At 32.9% G+C, this 17313-nt stretch overlaps 1 protein-coding gene across 3 annotated transcripts in view; it reads right to left on the bottom strand.

Moving 5' to 3' along the window:
* Positions 1–17313, bottom strand: part of TAF2 (TATA-box binding protein associated factor 2) — an 83431-nt gene that overhangs the window by 46840 nt on the left and 19278 nt on the right. For all 3 annotated transcript variants that reach the window (XM_012753794.3, XM_012753795.2, XM_076005055.1), the window contains 9 exons: positions 14720–14838; positions 13328–13469; positions 11710–11941; positions 8835–9019; positions 7397–7510; positions 5910–6009; positions 3870–3955; positions 1832–1967; positions 388–542 (listed from right to left, as the gene is read on the bottom strand). In XM_012753794.3, the coding sequence (XP_012609248.1) occupies positions 388–542; positions 1832–1967; positions 3870–3955; positions 5910–6009; positions 7397–7510; positions 8835–9019; positions 11710–11941; positions 13328–13469; positions 14720–14838 (1269 nt within the window). The remainder of the gene's footprint in view (positions 1–387; positions 543–1831; positions 1968–3869; positions 3956–5909; positions 6010–7396; positions 7511–8834; positions 9020–11709; positions 11942–13327; positions 13470–14719; positions 14839–17313) is intronic.

Below are 17313 nucleotides of genomic sequence, written 5' to 3'. Positions count from 1 at the left end.
AATTCCAAGATACTACTCAAGTTGTGCCAACCTCTAACCACATCTAAAAGTCACCAGACGATTGAATTTTACAAGTAATCCTACAGGCCTGTCTGGTGGATTATTTACCTCGCCCAGCATCAAATCTATTTCTTTACTCATATACTAAGAAGTACATCAAAATATGCCAAATCTTATAATTACAAACATATATTTGTGTGTATCTCAATGTTTAGTAGGCACCTTACAGAAAATGATTCACAGCTCATGGTTATTTCTACTATTAGAAATATCAACAGTTCATACATCCTCTAACACCCTCCCCTCAAGGCCCCCTTCCATCTTCTCCTTTTATACACATATCTAATTCCCTTCCCCACATTGTTGAACTGCTATTAAAAAGGATACACCCACTGCTTTATTAAAGGTTGGATGTCTTTGCCAGAGACATTTGAAATGGATTTCAAAAACCCAGATGTAGAAACCAACATCTGACTCCACATATGTGACTGGAACTTCTGTGATGAAGCAGTACTAGCGAGACTTAGCAGTTTATTGAAAACCTATTAAGATAAAAGCATCATTTAGTAAGTTTACATAACAGATCACTTTGAATTGTGTACTATACTCAGTTTGCACTATAACTTTATTATAGTCAATTCTAGAAGAGAATAATTTCATAAATTATTATATAGATTGTTCTAGTTAAAGACTACTAGCAATAGTAACATACAAAGAATATAAAACCATTATTCATATAAACATTAATGAATGTTAATGATGTGCCGGACAAAGAATATAGAGTTTAAGAATTACAATAATAATATATAATATCTATAATTTAATCTGCTATAAGTTTTACACAGAAACTAAAACTTAAGAAGTTAATAATACTCGTTAGGATTTATACCACTCCAAAAACTTAAGTGGCTCTCTATGGACCATCTCTCATTTAATGTTTCTGTTCTTCATTTTAAATGCAAGGTGAAGGACAGAAAGACTAAAGAAATTTAAGGTCAAATTTAAAATGCTTTTATAAGAGATTATGTATGTCATCTTTTACCAACTCTAAAAATGTTATCAATGCAAAAAATGGCTGAACACTTACATCTGGCTTCCACTATCTCAACTATTAGATCACACACTCTTGACAACAAAATTTGCTTAAAATACATGCCAAAATTTAGCAATAGCAAAAATAAACTTCTTTTAGATTGGTTTGTTTTCTACTGAAAATATTTCCAAATGGCATTTCATCCTTAATATAATGCAGAATACAAAATCATATGCATATATAGGTTTTACTTTCATCTTCAAATTCTAACTTTATCTTCAAAGTAATCATATGCTAAGAGGCTCAGGTATTGATACTCATTCTACATATGAGGAAACCCAATAAAAAGCATAGGTTATTGCTGGGCATGGTGGTTCATGCCTTTAATCCTAGTATTTTGGGAGGCTGAGATGGGAGGACCACTTGAGGCCAGGATTAAAAGACTATCCTAGGCAACATACTGAGACCCCATCTCTACAAAAATAAAAATACTAGCCAGGTGTGGTGGTTGTGGGTGCCTGTAGTCTTAGCTACTCAGGAGGTTGAGGCAGGAGGATGGCCTGAGCCCAAGAGTTTGAGGTTACAGTGAGCTGTGCTTGAGAAACTGCACTCCAGCCTGGGCAGGGAACAAAGTGAGACCCTGACTCTTAAAAAAAAAAAAAAGCTCTGGTTATTCCTAGTGGGAAAACAAAACTATAAACCCAGATGCCCTGACTCCTATCCTACAGAATAGCATGCAGATTATACACACATAGAACAGATTTTTACCATTGTGAAGCTCTTAACTTTAATACTTACTTGTAACATAAACTCCATACTAATCCTATTTTCAATCAATCTCATCACTAGGTGAGCTTTACACTGAAACATAGTGTAGTATTCCCAAGAAAGTGTATGTGGATGCTTTATTGAAAAGTGCAGATGGGAAGATGGACTAAAAAAAAATAAGCAGATTTACTTAATATAATAAATTTGACTATTAGATAAATAATACATTTCAAGGCTATATTAAGACAATACATCAAAAACCTCCTGAATACCTTAGTACTAAGAAATATCTAAAAATAAACCTAACTGGAAGAAAATTCTGAAGTTGTACTACAGTACATATGTGAAAATTTGAATAAATTGAAATAAATACCAAGCTCTTAGATGGGAAGACACAATACTGTAAATATTTCAATTCTTCTCAAATCCATGAATACAATCAATGCAATTCCAACCAATATCCCAACATTAAAGCATGCACAAAAATATTCAAGATAGATTACATATGTAAAACAAACAAAAACAATTATAAAAGTACTAGAGGCCAGGTGTGGTGGCTCATGCCTATAATCCCAGCACATTAGGAGGCCAAGAGTCTGAGGCTGCAGTGAGCTATGATCATGTCACTGTACTCCAACCTGGGTTATGGAGTGAGACTTTGACTCAAAAAAAATACTAGAAGAAATAAAGAAAAAAAATTTCTCTTATAATTTTAGGGTGGGAAAAATTTTTCTAAAGAAAAATACAAACTCTCCAAGACATAAAGACCAAAATAACTATGTAAAAATTAAAAATTTTGGCCAGGTGCAGTGGCTCATGCCTGTAATCCTAGAACTCTGGGAGGCCCAGGCAGGAGGATCACTTGAGGTCAGGAGTTCGAGACCAGCCTGAGCAAGAGCGAGACCCCGTCTGTCTCACTAAAAATAGAAAAAATTAACCAGGCAATTAAAAATAGAAACAAAAAATGAGCTGGGCATGGTGGGAGCACCTGTTATCCCAGCTACTCGGGAGGCTGAGGCAGGAGGACTGCCTGAGCCCAGGAGTTTGAGGTAGCTGTGAACTAGGCTGATATCACAGCACTCCAGCCCAGGCAACACATCAAGACTTTGTCTCCAAAAAAAAAAATTAAAAATTTTGACATGATGAAAAATATCAGTAAATTAAGAGAAATACATAGTCTAGATGAATTTATGACATATGTGAATATTTGTTTACAATTTTTCACTATTCCAAATAATGTTATCGTGAGTATCTTTTTACACTTGTACAAGTATTTCTGTACAAGAAATACTTAAAAGTATAATTTCTATGTGATCACATACCTAGAACTGCTGGATATAAAAATTACCCATTCTAAAATTCTGATTGGTACCACCAAATTACTTCAAAAACATAATATAAAATTATATTCTAACAATCAATGTATGAGTGGTGCTATGGTTTAAATGATGGTGGCCACTCCAAACTTCACATTGAAACTAAGAGGTATGGCTTTTGGGAGGTAATTAAGTTATGAGAGCTCTACCTCCAGGAACAGGATTAGCACTCTCATAAAAGAGCTTGAGGTTGAAAGGAATTTTCTCTTCCCCCTTTCCATCCCTTCCATGTGAGAACACAGTATTCTTCCCCTCTGGAGGATACAGCAACAAGGCACCATCCTGGAGAGCAGAGAGCAACCCTCACCAGACACCAATCCTCCTCGTGCCTTGATTTTGGACTTCTTGGCCTCCAGAACCATGAAAAATAAATTTCTATTGTTTATAAGTTACCCAGTGTGTGGTATGTTGTTATAGTAGCATAAATGAACTATGACAAGTGGTATTATATACACCTCCTTCAAAATGTGGCATATTAAATTTTATCAACCCAATATTTAAAAAATTATTTTCATATTTCACTCATCACTTCCAACCTTATGAGCTTGTAAGCTTTAGCAATGAACAGTAATTTGGGAAAGGTTAAATAAATCCCAAGGTACAGTGGAATACTATTTAGCTTATAAATGGAATGAAGCAAATTCATGTATATAGTCAAGGTTTATAATATCATCTCTGAACAATAAACATACTTATCCTTCTCTTTTCCTCCACCAAATATGGGATGTAGTAAAACTCCACCAGTTTTTAGTTCATATGCCACTATTTTGTCTAGCTCCTAAAAAAGATATTAAAATAGGAGTCAGTAAAATTTGTAAAGTAAAATTTTTTACATATCAAACTTTAGAACTAAACTGTGAATTCTCATTTCCTGGAATCAGAATGTAAATTTCTTAAAATAAGTGAAATGTATCTGGAGAGTACTTATGAATTATAAATTTATAAAACTTACAAATTTATAAAATTATAAATTGGAGAGTTCTTATAAATAAAGCACACTACAAAGCTGGCAGAATGATGAGAGCCAAAAAACCTTCTCTACTTTGTGTATTCAGGGCTGGCCAGCAGCCTGGCAATTTTTCCTTATGGCTCTTCTCAACTTCTCTGACCTGTCTTCCAAGTTTATTTCTTCCTTCTCTGTATGTTACTTCTGGGGATTTGAGCAAGTAAAAAGGAATCGGGATGAATTATGTCAGAAATCCATCATTTTAAAACATTTCCAGTCTACTCTAATATGATATAAATCAAAGTTAAAAAAAGAAAAGTGATAAAAGATATCACCACAACTGTGTTGGAAATTCATGACTAGTTTAAATAATACAGATGTAGGACAGAAAAGTGGCAAACAGCATAGTGAAATAGTTAAAAGTAGTTAAAAGTTTGAATACTGGCTCTACTACTTATTAGCTGCATACTTTAGCCAAATATTTAACCTCTATGTACCTCAGTTTCCTCATCTATAAAATGGGCATAATAACAATATAAAAATGGGCATAATAGTTGGGAGAATTAAGATTGTTAATATTTATAAAATGTTTCTAATAGTGCCTGACACATTGTAAGTATTATGTTATTTTTTTCCTTTTCTTTAATAGTTTCTGAAATGAAGAATGGACTCTTCCAGTTTTAAATTCTTTCATAAGATTTATAAATAGGATGCTTAAAGTCTTAACTTTTTGGTTTACTTGAGTTTATGCTTGGATGATAAAAATATATAAAATAAGAAAAGCAGGAAGATGATGGGGTTTGTTTAATGAAGCAATTAAAAGTTGAGATTTTTCTACCTGAGAAGAAAGAAGCTAAGCATGGTATGATTAAAATATATATGTACAAGGCCAGGTGCAGTGGCTCACGCCTGTAATCCTAGCACTCTGGGAGGCTAAGGCGGGAGGATTGCTTGAACTCAGGAGTTTGAGACCAGCCTGAGCAAGAGCGAGACTCTGTCTCTACTAAAAATAGAAAAAACTAGCCAAGCATGATAGTGTGTGCCTGTAGTCCCAGCTACCTGGGAGGCCAATGCAGGAGGATCACTTGAGCCCAGGAGTTTGAGGTTGCTGTGAGCTAGGCTGATGCCACGGCACCCTAGCCTGGACGAGAGCGAGACTCTGTCTTAAAAAAAAAAAAAAAAGAAAGAAAAATATATATGCACATGAACAAAATGGGCTAAGCAAAGTACAGTTGATTTTTTTCTTTTCGGCCAATGCTTTAAATCATAGGAAAAAGATGTGACAATGACAGAGAACACAAATGCACTCAAGGACTAGCCAGTAGCATATACTATGTGCAAAGCACCATGTACATTACATGTATAATGTCTCACAATCCCTATCCATGGGGTAGATACGACCATTGCCCTCCTTACACAGATAAGGCTTGGAAAGACTAATAGTCATGAAGCTAAAGAGATTTAGAATCACAGTTATAAATTACTAATATGAGGAACTGAGAAATAACTAACAACCAATTTGATGGTTAAGGAGATTAAATGGTCTCTTCCTCAGGGGGAAAAACATCTTTAGGGGCCAACATTGACAATGGAAATTAGATAAAATATACTTTAGTCTTCTCTGTAAAATGATTCCTATTTTGCCAGGAAAAATTAAGGACTTTTAACTGATGCTTTCAAAATATTTTACAATCTTTAAAAATAAAGGACTCAAAACTTGGAAATCAGGAGAACACTAACATGTCTTACTGACTTACTAGTGGCTAATGGATCTCACTGTTGTTACCTCTTTAATCCAATGGCGGTATTCATTAACACCAAAGGTTTTTTTCATCCAAAGTCCATAAATATAGCCTGAAATTCCCTTCAGTACCCATTCATCAGACCTAAAGACAAAATAAAAATATAAACGACTTTCAATCATACAACTCTTTCAGAACCAAGAAAATAATGGGTATATTGTGTAATTCCTTACTTTCTTAAAGAAAATAAAAGTTATTAATTAATTATTAGGCTTCCTAATTCCTCTCGCTGAATTCTACTTGCCCATTCATGATACCTTCTTCACATCTGGCTTTACCTTTAATTATACGGCTGCTTCACAGTCTTATTTCGAATATAATATACAATGCATGTGCTCTACTCTGACAGTGCTGCTTTCCTCCTACCCAAATCTGTTCATACTGTCTCTGCTCTTGCTCACAGCCAGGACTATTTTGCTCAATTCTAAAAGCCCACATTCTATTACTGCCAATCCTGTGCATTATGCCATTATCAATGGCATTCTAAAACCTAAAATTTAATTAATCAATTTAATCTTTGTTTTCTCCAGAGAAAAGATAATTGATATCATTCATTCATTTATTCATTTATCCATCCATCAATCCATAACATTTTGCCCTCAAGTCCCAAGCACTATTCTTTGAAACTACTATGTGTAATTTTAGGAAAATTACAAATCAAGAGAACTTATCCCCTACCTCTCACCTCCAGCAAAAAAGAAAAGAAACCAAGACTTACATCCCATATATCAGGTGTCGTCAAACTACAGCCTGCAGGCCACATGCAGGTGGGTTTTTGGCGGTTTGTTTTTTTACTTTAAAATAAGATATGTGCAGTGTGCATAGGAATTTGTTCATAGTTTTTTTAAAACTATAAGCCGGCTCTCCAACAGTCTGAGGGACAGTGAACTGGCCCCTGTTTAAAAAGTTTGAGGACCCCTGCTATATATAGTACAAAATGTTAACAATTATAAATTATAATCTTAATTCCTGTGTTTTCTTCAAAATCATCTCAAGTTAATCAAAAAAATAAATAGTGTTCATACCTCTCATCTCTTTTAATAAATTGGTACAAAGCTAAGCACTAGAAGGCAAATCCCTATATCATTATCAGCACTATGGAAAAGCATTATTTTGCCTTAAACATTACCTTGAACATTTCCAATTGCTTTGAATATTGACATTAGAATTCTAACTATTCTGTACATTTAAATTCTTATATCTGTAGTATTCATTCAGGTTTTTAAGACATTGTTTTATCAAATTCTTACTTTATTCTTATTGTATATTGCAGCAGTAATTAGCAATTTCATGGCCCAAAAGTTATGATATTAATACTCATCATTTTTCTTTAAATATATATTTAGAATAGTACCTTTTAAATAGGCTGGCTGCAATTAGGGGAAAAGTTGGTTTATGTTGCAAGGAAAGCAAATAAAAATAAACTTTCCTGATTCTTTTTACCAGCATTGTAAACTTTGAGTTTACTCACCAGGACATTCTGGATATGAAACATCCAAAAAACTGCTGGGCCAAGGACTGGGCTAAACACCTTCTAGTCAAAGGTGTCTCATCTATAATCATGGCACTGTGTAAAAGATTTGTGCTAGAATTTAAAAGAAGAGAAAGCTAATTATAACCAAGAAATAAACAATTATTCAGTCAAAGTAAAATAATCCCACTTTTAAAATAATAGAATTTTAGAAATAAAACAGAAAAATCATAATATTCTCCCAAAGAATTTTCTAATTCTCAAAATTTAGCTAAAATTCATAATCTTAGTAACTTTTATGTAAAGCAAGAAACACGGCCGGGCATGGTGGCTCACGCCTGTAATCCTAGCACTCTGGGAGGCCGAGGCAGGCGGATTGCTTGAGGTCAGGAGTTTGAAACCAGCCGGAGCAAGAGCGAGACCCCATCTCTACTATAAATAGAAGGAAATTAATTGGCCATCTAATATATATAGAAAAAATTAGCCAGGCATGGAGTCCCGGCTACTCAGGAGACTGAGGCAGCAGGATTGCTTGAGCCCAGGAGTTTGAGGTTGCTGTGAGCTAGGCTGACACCACGGCACTCACTCTAGCCTGGGCAACAAAGTAAGACTCTGTCTCAAAAAATTAATTAATTAATTAATTAATTAATTAATAAAGCAAGAAACACAATGTTTCCCAATGATTTCCTTAAAATATATACGTAATTTTTTTGGAAAGTGGGAAGAGAAGCCTCATTAATCAAAAACTGGTATACTAATTAGAAACTGATCCTTCTATGAAAGGGTCTCTTAATTTCAAAAATCTTTTCCTAATAATAACTATTAACTTTTTGTGCTCTATTATTTACTTTCAAATACATTATCCCATTGGATGATTTTAACAACACTCTGGAGAATGAAGGGGCAGTATTATTATCCCCATTATACAAATAAGAAGTTCAGTGAAGGTAAAAAGGACTGACTGACCTTAAGACATAAAACTCTTAAATTTGGAATGTTCCAAAGAAAGAAGGAAAGAAGGGAGGTAAAAAGGATTAAAAAAAAAAAAAAGAAAAAGAAGTACTCTCTCGTTTTTTAAAAAAACAAATTTCTGAAGGTATCAGTAAATATTTAAATAGTGCTAGGAAAAAACCATACTAGTTATCCATATAATAATTTGTACGATTTTTTTATAAACAGAAAAGAGACTAAAAGAAATATGACAGATATCAGTTAATTCTGGCTTAAGATGAGTCCTTTGAGTTATCTTAAAATTTTCTCCTTCATGTTTTTCTAAATTTTTAAATTTCAAAAACTAGACTTTTTACAAAGCCAACTGCATCTAAATTAAGAGAAAAAAGGTCAAAACTCATCTTAAAATTGATCACAAATCAGTAACTTTTCTTCATATCTATCATTACCCTAAATTTAGGCATTTCAAATTTGAAGAGATACCAACCTAAAAATGCTCATGGAAGCATAAGCAGCCACTTCAACATAAGCCTCATCAATGAATACAGTCTTAAAACAGGAGTATGGATATCGACACGTAAGAATTTCTTCATAAAATTCAAAGACTTCATGAAGGTATGATGTAGTATGTTTCAGCAATGGAAGAAGTTGTGGTAAACAAAAATGAGTAACCTGAAAATAAAAAGCAGAGAAAATCACTTCTAAATGAAAGAGTTAACTGTAATACTATAAATTTTGTAAATATCTCAATTATAAATAAATGTTCATATAAATGTGTTTTTTCTTACAAATTTCATGACACTGAAAGAAAATGCTGTTGTGAAATTAGTGATTTACTGATCACGTTTACAAAATACTCATTGTACTGAAAATTAAATTCATGATGGATTATACGTTTGTGGAATGCTTAGACACACTGAAAATATAACTTTGGTTCCAAATTAAATTAAAATTTCTTCTGACATGCCCATATAACAAGAAAGGTTTACATTTCCAAGTCTTATTGTAAATCTACTTCTTATTCATAAGTATATAACCTGGTGAATATTGCACATTATCATACTCTCTTAGTAATTAAGAGTTAATGTTAATAATACTATCTATGCATAGAGAATAATTAGTACTCATCTAATATTTCAGCTATGCAATGAAATCTGTAAGGAAGTTTAATATTAGTTAGGAGATAAAAAAAATGTCCCCAGTAGAAAGAGTAATTCTGTTTTTCTTACTACGATATACCTGATGTTGGTCATACAACTATCATATATTGCCTCAGGTTATGATTCCATGCTAAATGAATGGCATCAACAATGATACAGATCATTCTGACTAGAATGATCCCGTAAGGTTTCAAACAGGAGACTGAATCTGAGGTAAACTTTTTGAGTTGGACAAAAGTTTGATAGGTAAGGATGAGAAAAGAAAATATCTTAAAGTCAAAGATAGGAAGAAATAATGTATGATCAGAGAAATATAAGTAAACTATTTTGAATAAACAAACATTAGGGTCAAATTCTAGAAGATCTTGAAAGCCATGCTAAAGAGTTCTGATTACTGCAGAATTGTGAAGGCAAGGGAAGTTTTTAATGTATGATCAAAATTATATTTCTAATAGCATTTTAAAAGAACAAATTAGAGGCTACCATAAGAGTGGGGATGAACATCTGTATATTATTAATGGTCAGGGCCCAAACTGCATCATGATTAGCAATCCCCTCAGTACACACACACACATACACACATACACACACAATACTACTCTTCAATAAAAGGACTCACTTTTAGACAAACCTCCATGATAGTGAATCTACTGATAATGCAGGTAACAATTATTATTTTTTTTTTTTACTTTTAAACATTTTTAATGGCTGTAAAGTAACAATTATTATTAATACATATTTGAGACAGAGAAAGACTAAATTATGGGCTCAAAGTTTTCAAGAAAAATATTTCTTGACTGTCATTCAATAACAGTGTGGAAAAAAATTCTTCTGAAATACAAAATAGTTAAGAATCAAATGTTGATTTTAAAGTTGATCATTTACCAAAGACAATAAAGTTCACTGCCAATCTTATCAGTGGTTGCAGCTTTAAAAGAGTCATTGTTAAGAAAACATAAGCAAAACCATTCACAAAATATCTTGAATCTTTTCCATGAATGATTTTACAAATCTTGTGAATTTCAGGAAAGTAAATATAAAAGGCATACTAAGAAGCTCACTAATGGTCTTTCTAAAGTTAGCTCACTCAATTTTTATTTGCATAACTGAAAGAAATGCTGCTGAGACATACATGGTCAAAATATATACTTATATTTAAAAAAAAAAAAACAAGTTGAAAACATAAAGAACTACCAGTAAATAAGAAGAGATTCATTCAAATGTTATTTTAAACAAGTACAGAAGCCAAGAGAGTTAACAACTAATAAATCATTTTCTAACCAGCAGATGTCTTATTCTTAGGGAGGCCTAAAATTACTATTTGGGTTATCAATTGATATATGATCTATAATGATATGTGCTGGAAATAAACTAGAAGTCTTCATGAGTTTGCTGACCAGAATCCTATTTCTATCTCAGTCTTTTTTCTTTGCCTCTATATATGTTGAAGTGAGACTAAGTCTTACTCTTTAATTTTAAATTTACAATATTTCAGATTCCAGGATGGGACTATAACATTTCAAAACATCTGCTAAACAAAAAGATGACATTAGTAATGAATAAAACTAGTTACAGAAATCAACCTATACTCTAAATCAAGGTATAACTGAAGCTCTTTTGGAATGTTAAGCTCCCTTTTGAAAAACAATTTGGGTCTGGCGCGGTGGCTCATGCCTGTAATCCTAGCACTCTGGGAGGCCGAGGCGGGCGGATTGCTCGAGGTCAGGAGTTCAAAACCAGCCTGAACAAGAGTGAGACCCTGTCTCCACTATAAATAGAAAGAAATTAATTGGCCATCTAATATATATATATATATATATATATATATAGAAAAAATTAGCCGGGTATGGTGGTGCATGCCTGTAGTCCCAGCTACTTGGGATGCTGAGGCAGGGGGATCCCTTGAGTCCAGGAGTTTGAGGTTGCTATAAGCTAGGCTGACACCACAGCTCTCACTCTAGCCCGGGCAAGAAAGTGAGACTCTGTCTCAAAAAAAAAAACAATTTGAAATTTAAACACAACATTTTGAAAGGAATTCATTCATGAATTAACATCATTAAATATACCAGATAAGGAAACATTTTCTCTCTAGCGATGTTCTTGATAGCGGAAAGAAGAGTTAAGATTTAGTATTTTATTAAAAATCTTTTTATAAGGAGTAAAACAGTGAGAGGAGAATAAAAGAGAGAAGCTCTGACTTACTTCATGCATATATGGATCTACAAGTATTTCAAATGGTCCAATAGCCAAAGAGATATTTGACGCTGCTGTAGGAATGGTAAGCATATAATGGAAGGTCTTCTTCCTCATATCATGGGTATACACTGTTTCCACCAAATCTCCATTGGAAACAGCTACCATTGCAGCATCTACTGTAAATTCTAATTTCCATGTACACAATTCAGAGTATGAATCAACACAAGGGAACCAAAATCTGGAAAAAAGATTGACAGTATAGAAAATACATTGAAAGTATACTCTACATTGTTTTCTCCACATGCAAGTTATTTTAACATTTCTAGAAAATGAAAAAGCTTTATTTACTGGGCAAGGTGAAAGGATCTGATAAAATCTGTTTCCAAATATTATTTAGCAATATTAATAAAATATATCATGTGGTATATGGCCAGTTCAGACCAGTTAAGCAATTCTTAGTTTTGATTTTTTTAATTAAAAATAATTTTAACCTATATATTCACATTAGTCAGTTTTTATGTAGCATTTACTTCAAGAAACTAAAAAAAATTTACAATAAAGTTTTATGAACATAATTAATATTGAGAATTTATTCCTTAAGTTAGAGAATTGCTTTTTTTGGAGTATGTAATGCATTGTATAAATTCAAACTTAGTACTGATAAAGTCGGATATAAAATTTATAAAATTTTATCATCTCAGTTGATTCTTTTTCTTTAGCTTTATATTATAGTAAAACATGCATACAGAAAATGATCCAAATTGTAAATGTGAAACTCGATGAATTTTTTCACAAGTGAACAAACCCATATAATCCACACTCAGATCAAAACAAAGAACATTACTAGAATCAGAGACCCCTGGATATAAAATTTATATCTGGCTTTAATCAATTCAGGTCAGGTCTTATTATGTGCCAGGGTAGGTACTTGATAATGACTAAGACTAAGCCTATCCCTGGCTTAGAGGAGTTAATCTGAGAATACACATATTATAAAATAATATTTCAATAACATGTAATATGCCATAAGCTATGAGCATGAATGCACTATAATTACACACAACATTCTAGATAAATTTCACTAGTAATGTTGAACAAAGAAGCCACACATAAAGAGCATAACACACGATTCATTTATATAAAATTCAAAACCAAGTGTAATTAATCAATGGTACTTTAGAAATGAGAATAGTTGGGCAGGAGAATGTTGAGTAGGCAAGTAGTGAATAGAAATGGATAAGAGGGGTCTCTGATTCTAGTAATGTTCTTTGTTTTGATCTGAGTGTGGATTATATGGGTTTGTTCACTTGTGAAAAAATTCACTGAGTTTCACATTCACAATTTGGGCCATTTTCTGTATGCATGTTTTACTATAATATAAAGCCAAAAAAAAGAATCAAGTGAGATGATTAATTTAGAATAGGACACTTTAAAAGGAAAGAGAAGAAGAGAGAAGACACAAGATTGAGAAGGACTGACTAATAGAAAATGATTGAGAAGAGGTATAAGTTTGGGAAGTCAAGCTCATACTTATCATTTTATACTAAGCATGTATTACACATATATAAGAAAAAATGCAATTAAAAATAAAATTAATTGAAGTATAGAAAACTTTATAATCTACCTTGTAGAATTTTGATACCCACAAGAGAAAACATGAGCACCTCTCTCTGCCATACTTCCCTCTACACTGGGTACTACAAAATGAAGACCACCTTTTGGTTGATCCAAAGAAAAATTGATATGTATCTTCAGGACCTTTAACTCTGCAACAAATGAATATACATACACATTGGTACATAAATAACAGTGGTCTACACAATAAAGGCAAAGACTTAATGCTGAACATAAAATGGAAATCAGAGGCTGAATTTTATCTGAAAAATCACACTACTTAACCCTAGTTTAGGTTTTTATCATCTCTCTGCCTATGTTAACTCAAAAGCCTGCTTCCATCGGTGTTCCTACCTCCAATCAATTCTAATCACTGCTGATAGTATTTTCCCAAAATATAGCTCTGCTCATGCTGTATCCTCCTCTCAACTGTTTCTGACAATATGTGATGCCTAAAGAAAAAGTTCAAAACTCCCACATTGGATACTTAAGGCCTTCCAAATCCATCCCCAAACCTACTTTTCAAGTTTTATCCTCTTACTAATACATTCATTCTCCCACAAAATGTTAACCATAGTTGACTTTGGAGAGAAGTAGGGGAGCAGAGTAGGGAGGACCACCTGAGAATCTTCATTATTATGTTTTTGTTTGATTTCTGCATAATAAAGGTGTTGCTTTCATAAGATTTAAAAAATGTTTCTTTTCATTTTCCCCCAAAGATTACAACCATCTGGACTATCCCCTAAATTGGGTAATTCCCCCAGAAATGCCACCCCAATCCCACACATATAGAAAACAAAAAAAACACAGTCTTTTACTTCCTTGTCTTGATTAATTTTTTAGAGGCTAAAGGTAGGCAGAAGCTTACGTATAATGATTATAATGACAGTAACTTTACACGAGAGAAAACAAAGATTTAAGGAGTATGCAAGATGAGTGTCAGAAACCCTATTTTCCACATTTGTCTTTACCATTAATTAGGCTAGTCACTTTCAACAAGTCACTTTCTTACATTAGACTTAAGATTACTCTTTTGTGGAAAAAAAAAAAAGGAATCGAACCACATGATTTTTCAGGATCTTACTTGGTACAAAATGGTATAATTCTAAACTAATTTGACATTGTGTGGTTCTCAAATCTTGACAAATTGTTCTATCTGATTTTTTAAAACTATCTTTCATTTTAAAAAACAACAGTGAAATGAGGTAATAGTGTCGCAGTCTTTGATTGTCCTGTTTTTGCTTCCTTAATAAGAAAAAGAACTCCCAGCCTCTTCTGTATATTTCAGTTTAGTTTACAATTTGGATACAAATTTTAAATTTTATAATTTTCATACAAAACTGTCTAGTTTCTGAATCTAACATGATTTTAGTGTGCAGTCAATATATTTTTGGTGCTTTACCATCAACGTGTTTCCATAGCTCTGAAGGGACCTTAATGCAAAGTTCTCCATTTCCTGCATCAGGATCCACAGCACTAACTGCAGCTGCATAAGCATTAGAAAAATAATTGAGATTTCTCCTGGGGGAGAAAAAAAGAGCCAACTTTTAATAACAATAAGCCATGTATTTTATCAAGCATTTTCTTAAATATCTTTTGATATCACTTGTATTAAGCATTATATCTTCTTACATAATATCTAAGAACACTTTTTAGCCAAGTAATGGCTGTACCACTCATTAGGTTAAAAACTATTCAACTATAAATACAATGGCATACATATTCTATTCACAAATGTTATGTGATTATTATGATTATCACATTCTTCATTAATTTTGGAATGCCAAAGCCACTACGCATTTCTGATACAAATGTAAACACCATATGTAGAATCAAAAAAATAATTATTCTTTATCAATCAGGAAAAAATTTGAATCAATTCAACAAGCTTTATAATTTGACAAAAATCAAGATGTCTAAAACAAATCAAGATAGGATTCAATTCTTCAAAATGTAATATTACTTATCTCTACTCCCCAGGGCATGACAATGTAAACTTAATGAAGGCAGGGAATTTTGACTGGTTTTGTTACATTCAAGAGGTATTCAATAAATATTTGTTCAATAGTTATTTGGCCTTATTTCCCACTGGATGAAAACAATATATGGAAGTCTTACAGAAATATGAAAATGTTGCTCTCATCTGATTTTCTAATTTTATTTTATAAAAACAACTTACGTGTGTGTATGTATACATACACACACACATATATATACACACATATTACATTTCCTCACTGAAATCAGTTAAAGTAATATGAAAAAAATGAGAGAAAGGAAAAAGACAAGAAATGAAAAGAGCAAGAAAACAAGAAGACACAAATACCATAAGCCATATCCTCATTGTGCAATTTTATGCCTACCATCCTGCCATTAGATACAGCCACAAGGTAAAGTTAGTGACATTTTCATAGCTTAATACATTTTCAATCTAGTTAAAAGGCAAATTTCATATACTCTGCAGAATGATCCAAAAGAAAAAAGAATGGGAAAAACCATTAAAGAAACATTACAGTTATAGACTCTTAACTTGACAGAGGTCATTCCTCTCCCATCTTCATCCAGCTCTCCACCAATTAGGAAGAAAGTAATGTAACTACAGCTTTAACAACTACTCAGAGTAACAATTACAAAACATACGGTTCTGGAAGTAAAATAATTGCTCAATATATTTTAACAATTTCTTTCTTTTAAATAAATATGTGAAAAAATGGTATAAAAACTTCAAAACAATAATAAAACAACTCTGTGTTTTAACGTACTATCTATAGGCATACTTTGGAGATGTTGCAGGTTCGGTTCCAGACTACCACAATAAAGTGAATATTGCACAAAGCTGAGTCACACAAATTTTTTTGGTTGCTTGGTGCATGAAAGTTGTATTTACGCTACTCTATAAAGTGTGCTATCGCATGTCTAAAAAAACACTGCATGTATCTTAATTAAAAAATACTTCATTGCTAACAAATGCTAACAATTACCTAAGCCTTCAATGAGTTATAATTGTTTTTCTGGTGTAAGGTCTTGCCTCAGTGTTCATGGTTGCTGACTGATCAGGGTGGTGGTTGATAAAGGGCTGGCTGGCTATGGCAATTTCTTAAAATAAGACAACAATGAAGTTTGCCAAATAGATTGACTCTTTCTTTCACAAAAGATTTTTCCATAGTATGTAATGCTGTTTGGTAACATTTTACCACAGAACTTCTTTCAAAATTAGATAGAGTCAATCCTTTACCCTTCCACTGCTTTATCAACTAAGTTTATGCATTATAAATTCTTTGTTGTCATTCCAACAATGTTCCCACAATCTTCACCAGAAGCAGATTCCATTTCAAGAAACCATTCTTTGTTCATCCTTATGAAGAATCTCCTTTATTCAATAAAGTTTTATCATGAGATTACAATTCAGTCACATTCTAGTTCCTTTGTTTTTCCACCACATTTATAATTACTTCCTCCACTGAAGTCTTAAAGCCTTCAATGTCCTCCACAAGGGTTGAAATCAACTTCTTCCAAACTCCTGTTAATATTGACATTATGACATCCTCCCATGAACCATGAATGTTCTTAATCACATCTAGAATGGCGAATCCTTTCCAGAAGGTGTTCAATTTATTTTGCCCATCCATCAGAGAAATCATGATCTATGGCAGCTATAGCCTTATGAAATGTATTTCTTAAATAATAAGACTTAAAAGTCAAAATTATTCCTTGATCCATGGGCTGCAGAATGGATACTGCAGTAGCAGGCATGAAAACATTAACTTCTTTGTACATCTCCATCAGAGCTCTTGGGTGGCCAGATGCATTGTCAATGAGCAGTAATATTTTGAAAGGTATCTTTTTCTCTGAGCAGTAGATCTCAACACTGGACTGAAACTATTCAGTAAACCATGCTGTAAGCAGATGTATCATCATCCAGGCTTTGTTGTTCCATTTATAGAGCACAGGCAGAGTGGACTTAGCATAATTCTTAAGGGCTCTAGTATTTCCAGA

The sequence above is a fragment of the Microcebus murinus genome, chromosome 7 (genome assembly GCF_040939455.1).
Source record: "Microcebus murinus isolate Inina chromosome 7, M.murinus_Inina_mat1.0, whole genome shotgun sequence".
In the NCBI taxonomy this organism is placed as follows: domain Eukaryota; kingdom Metazoa; phylum Chordata; class Mammalia; order Primates; family Cheirogaleidae; genus Microcebus; species Microcebus murinus.
This window is presented reverse-complemented; position numbering and strand designations above follow the sequence as displayed.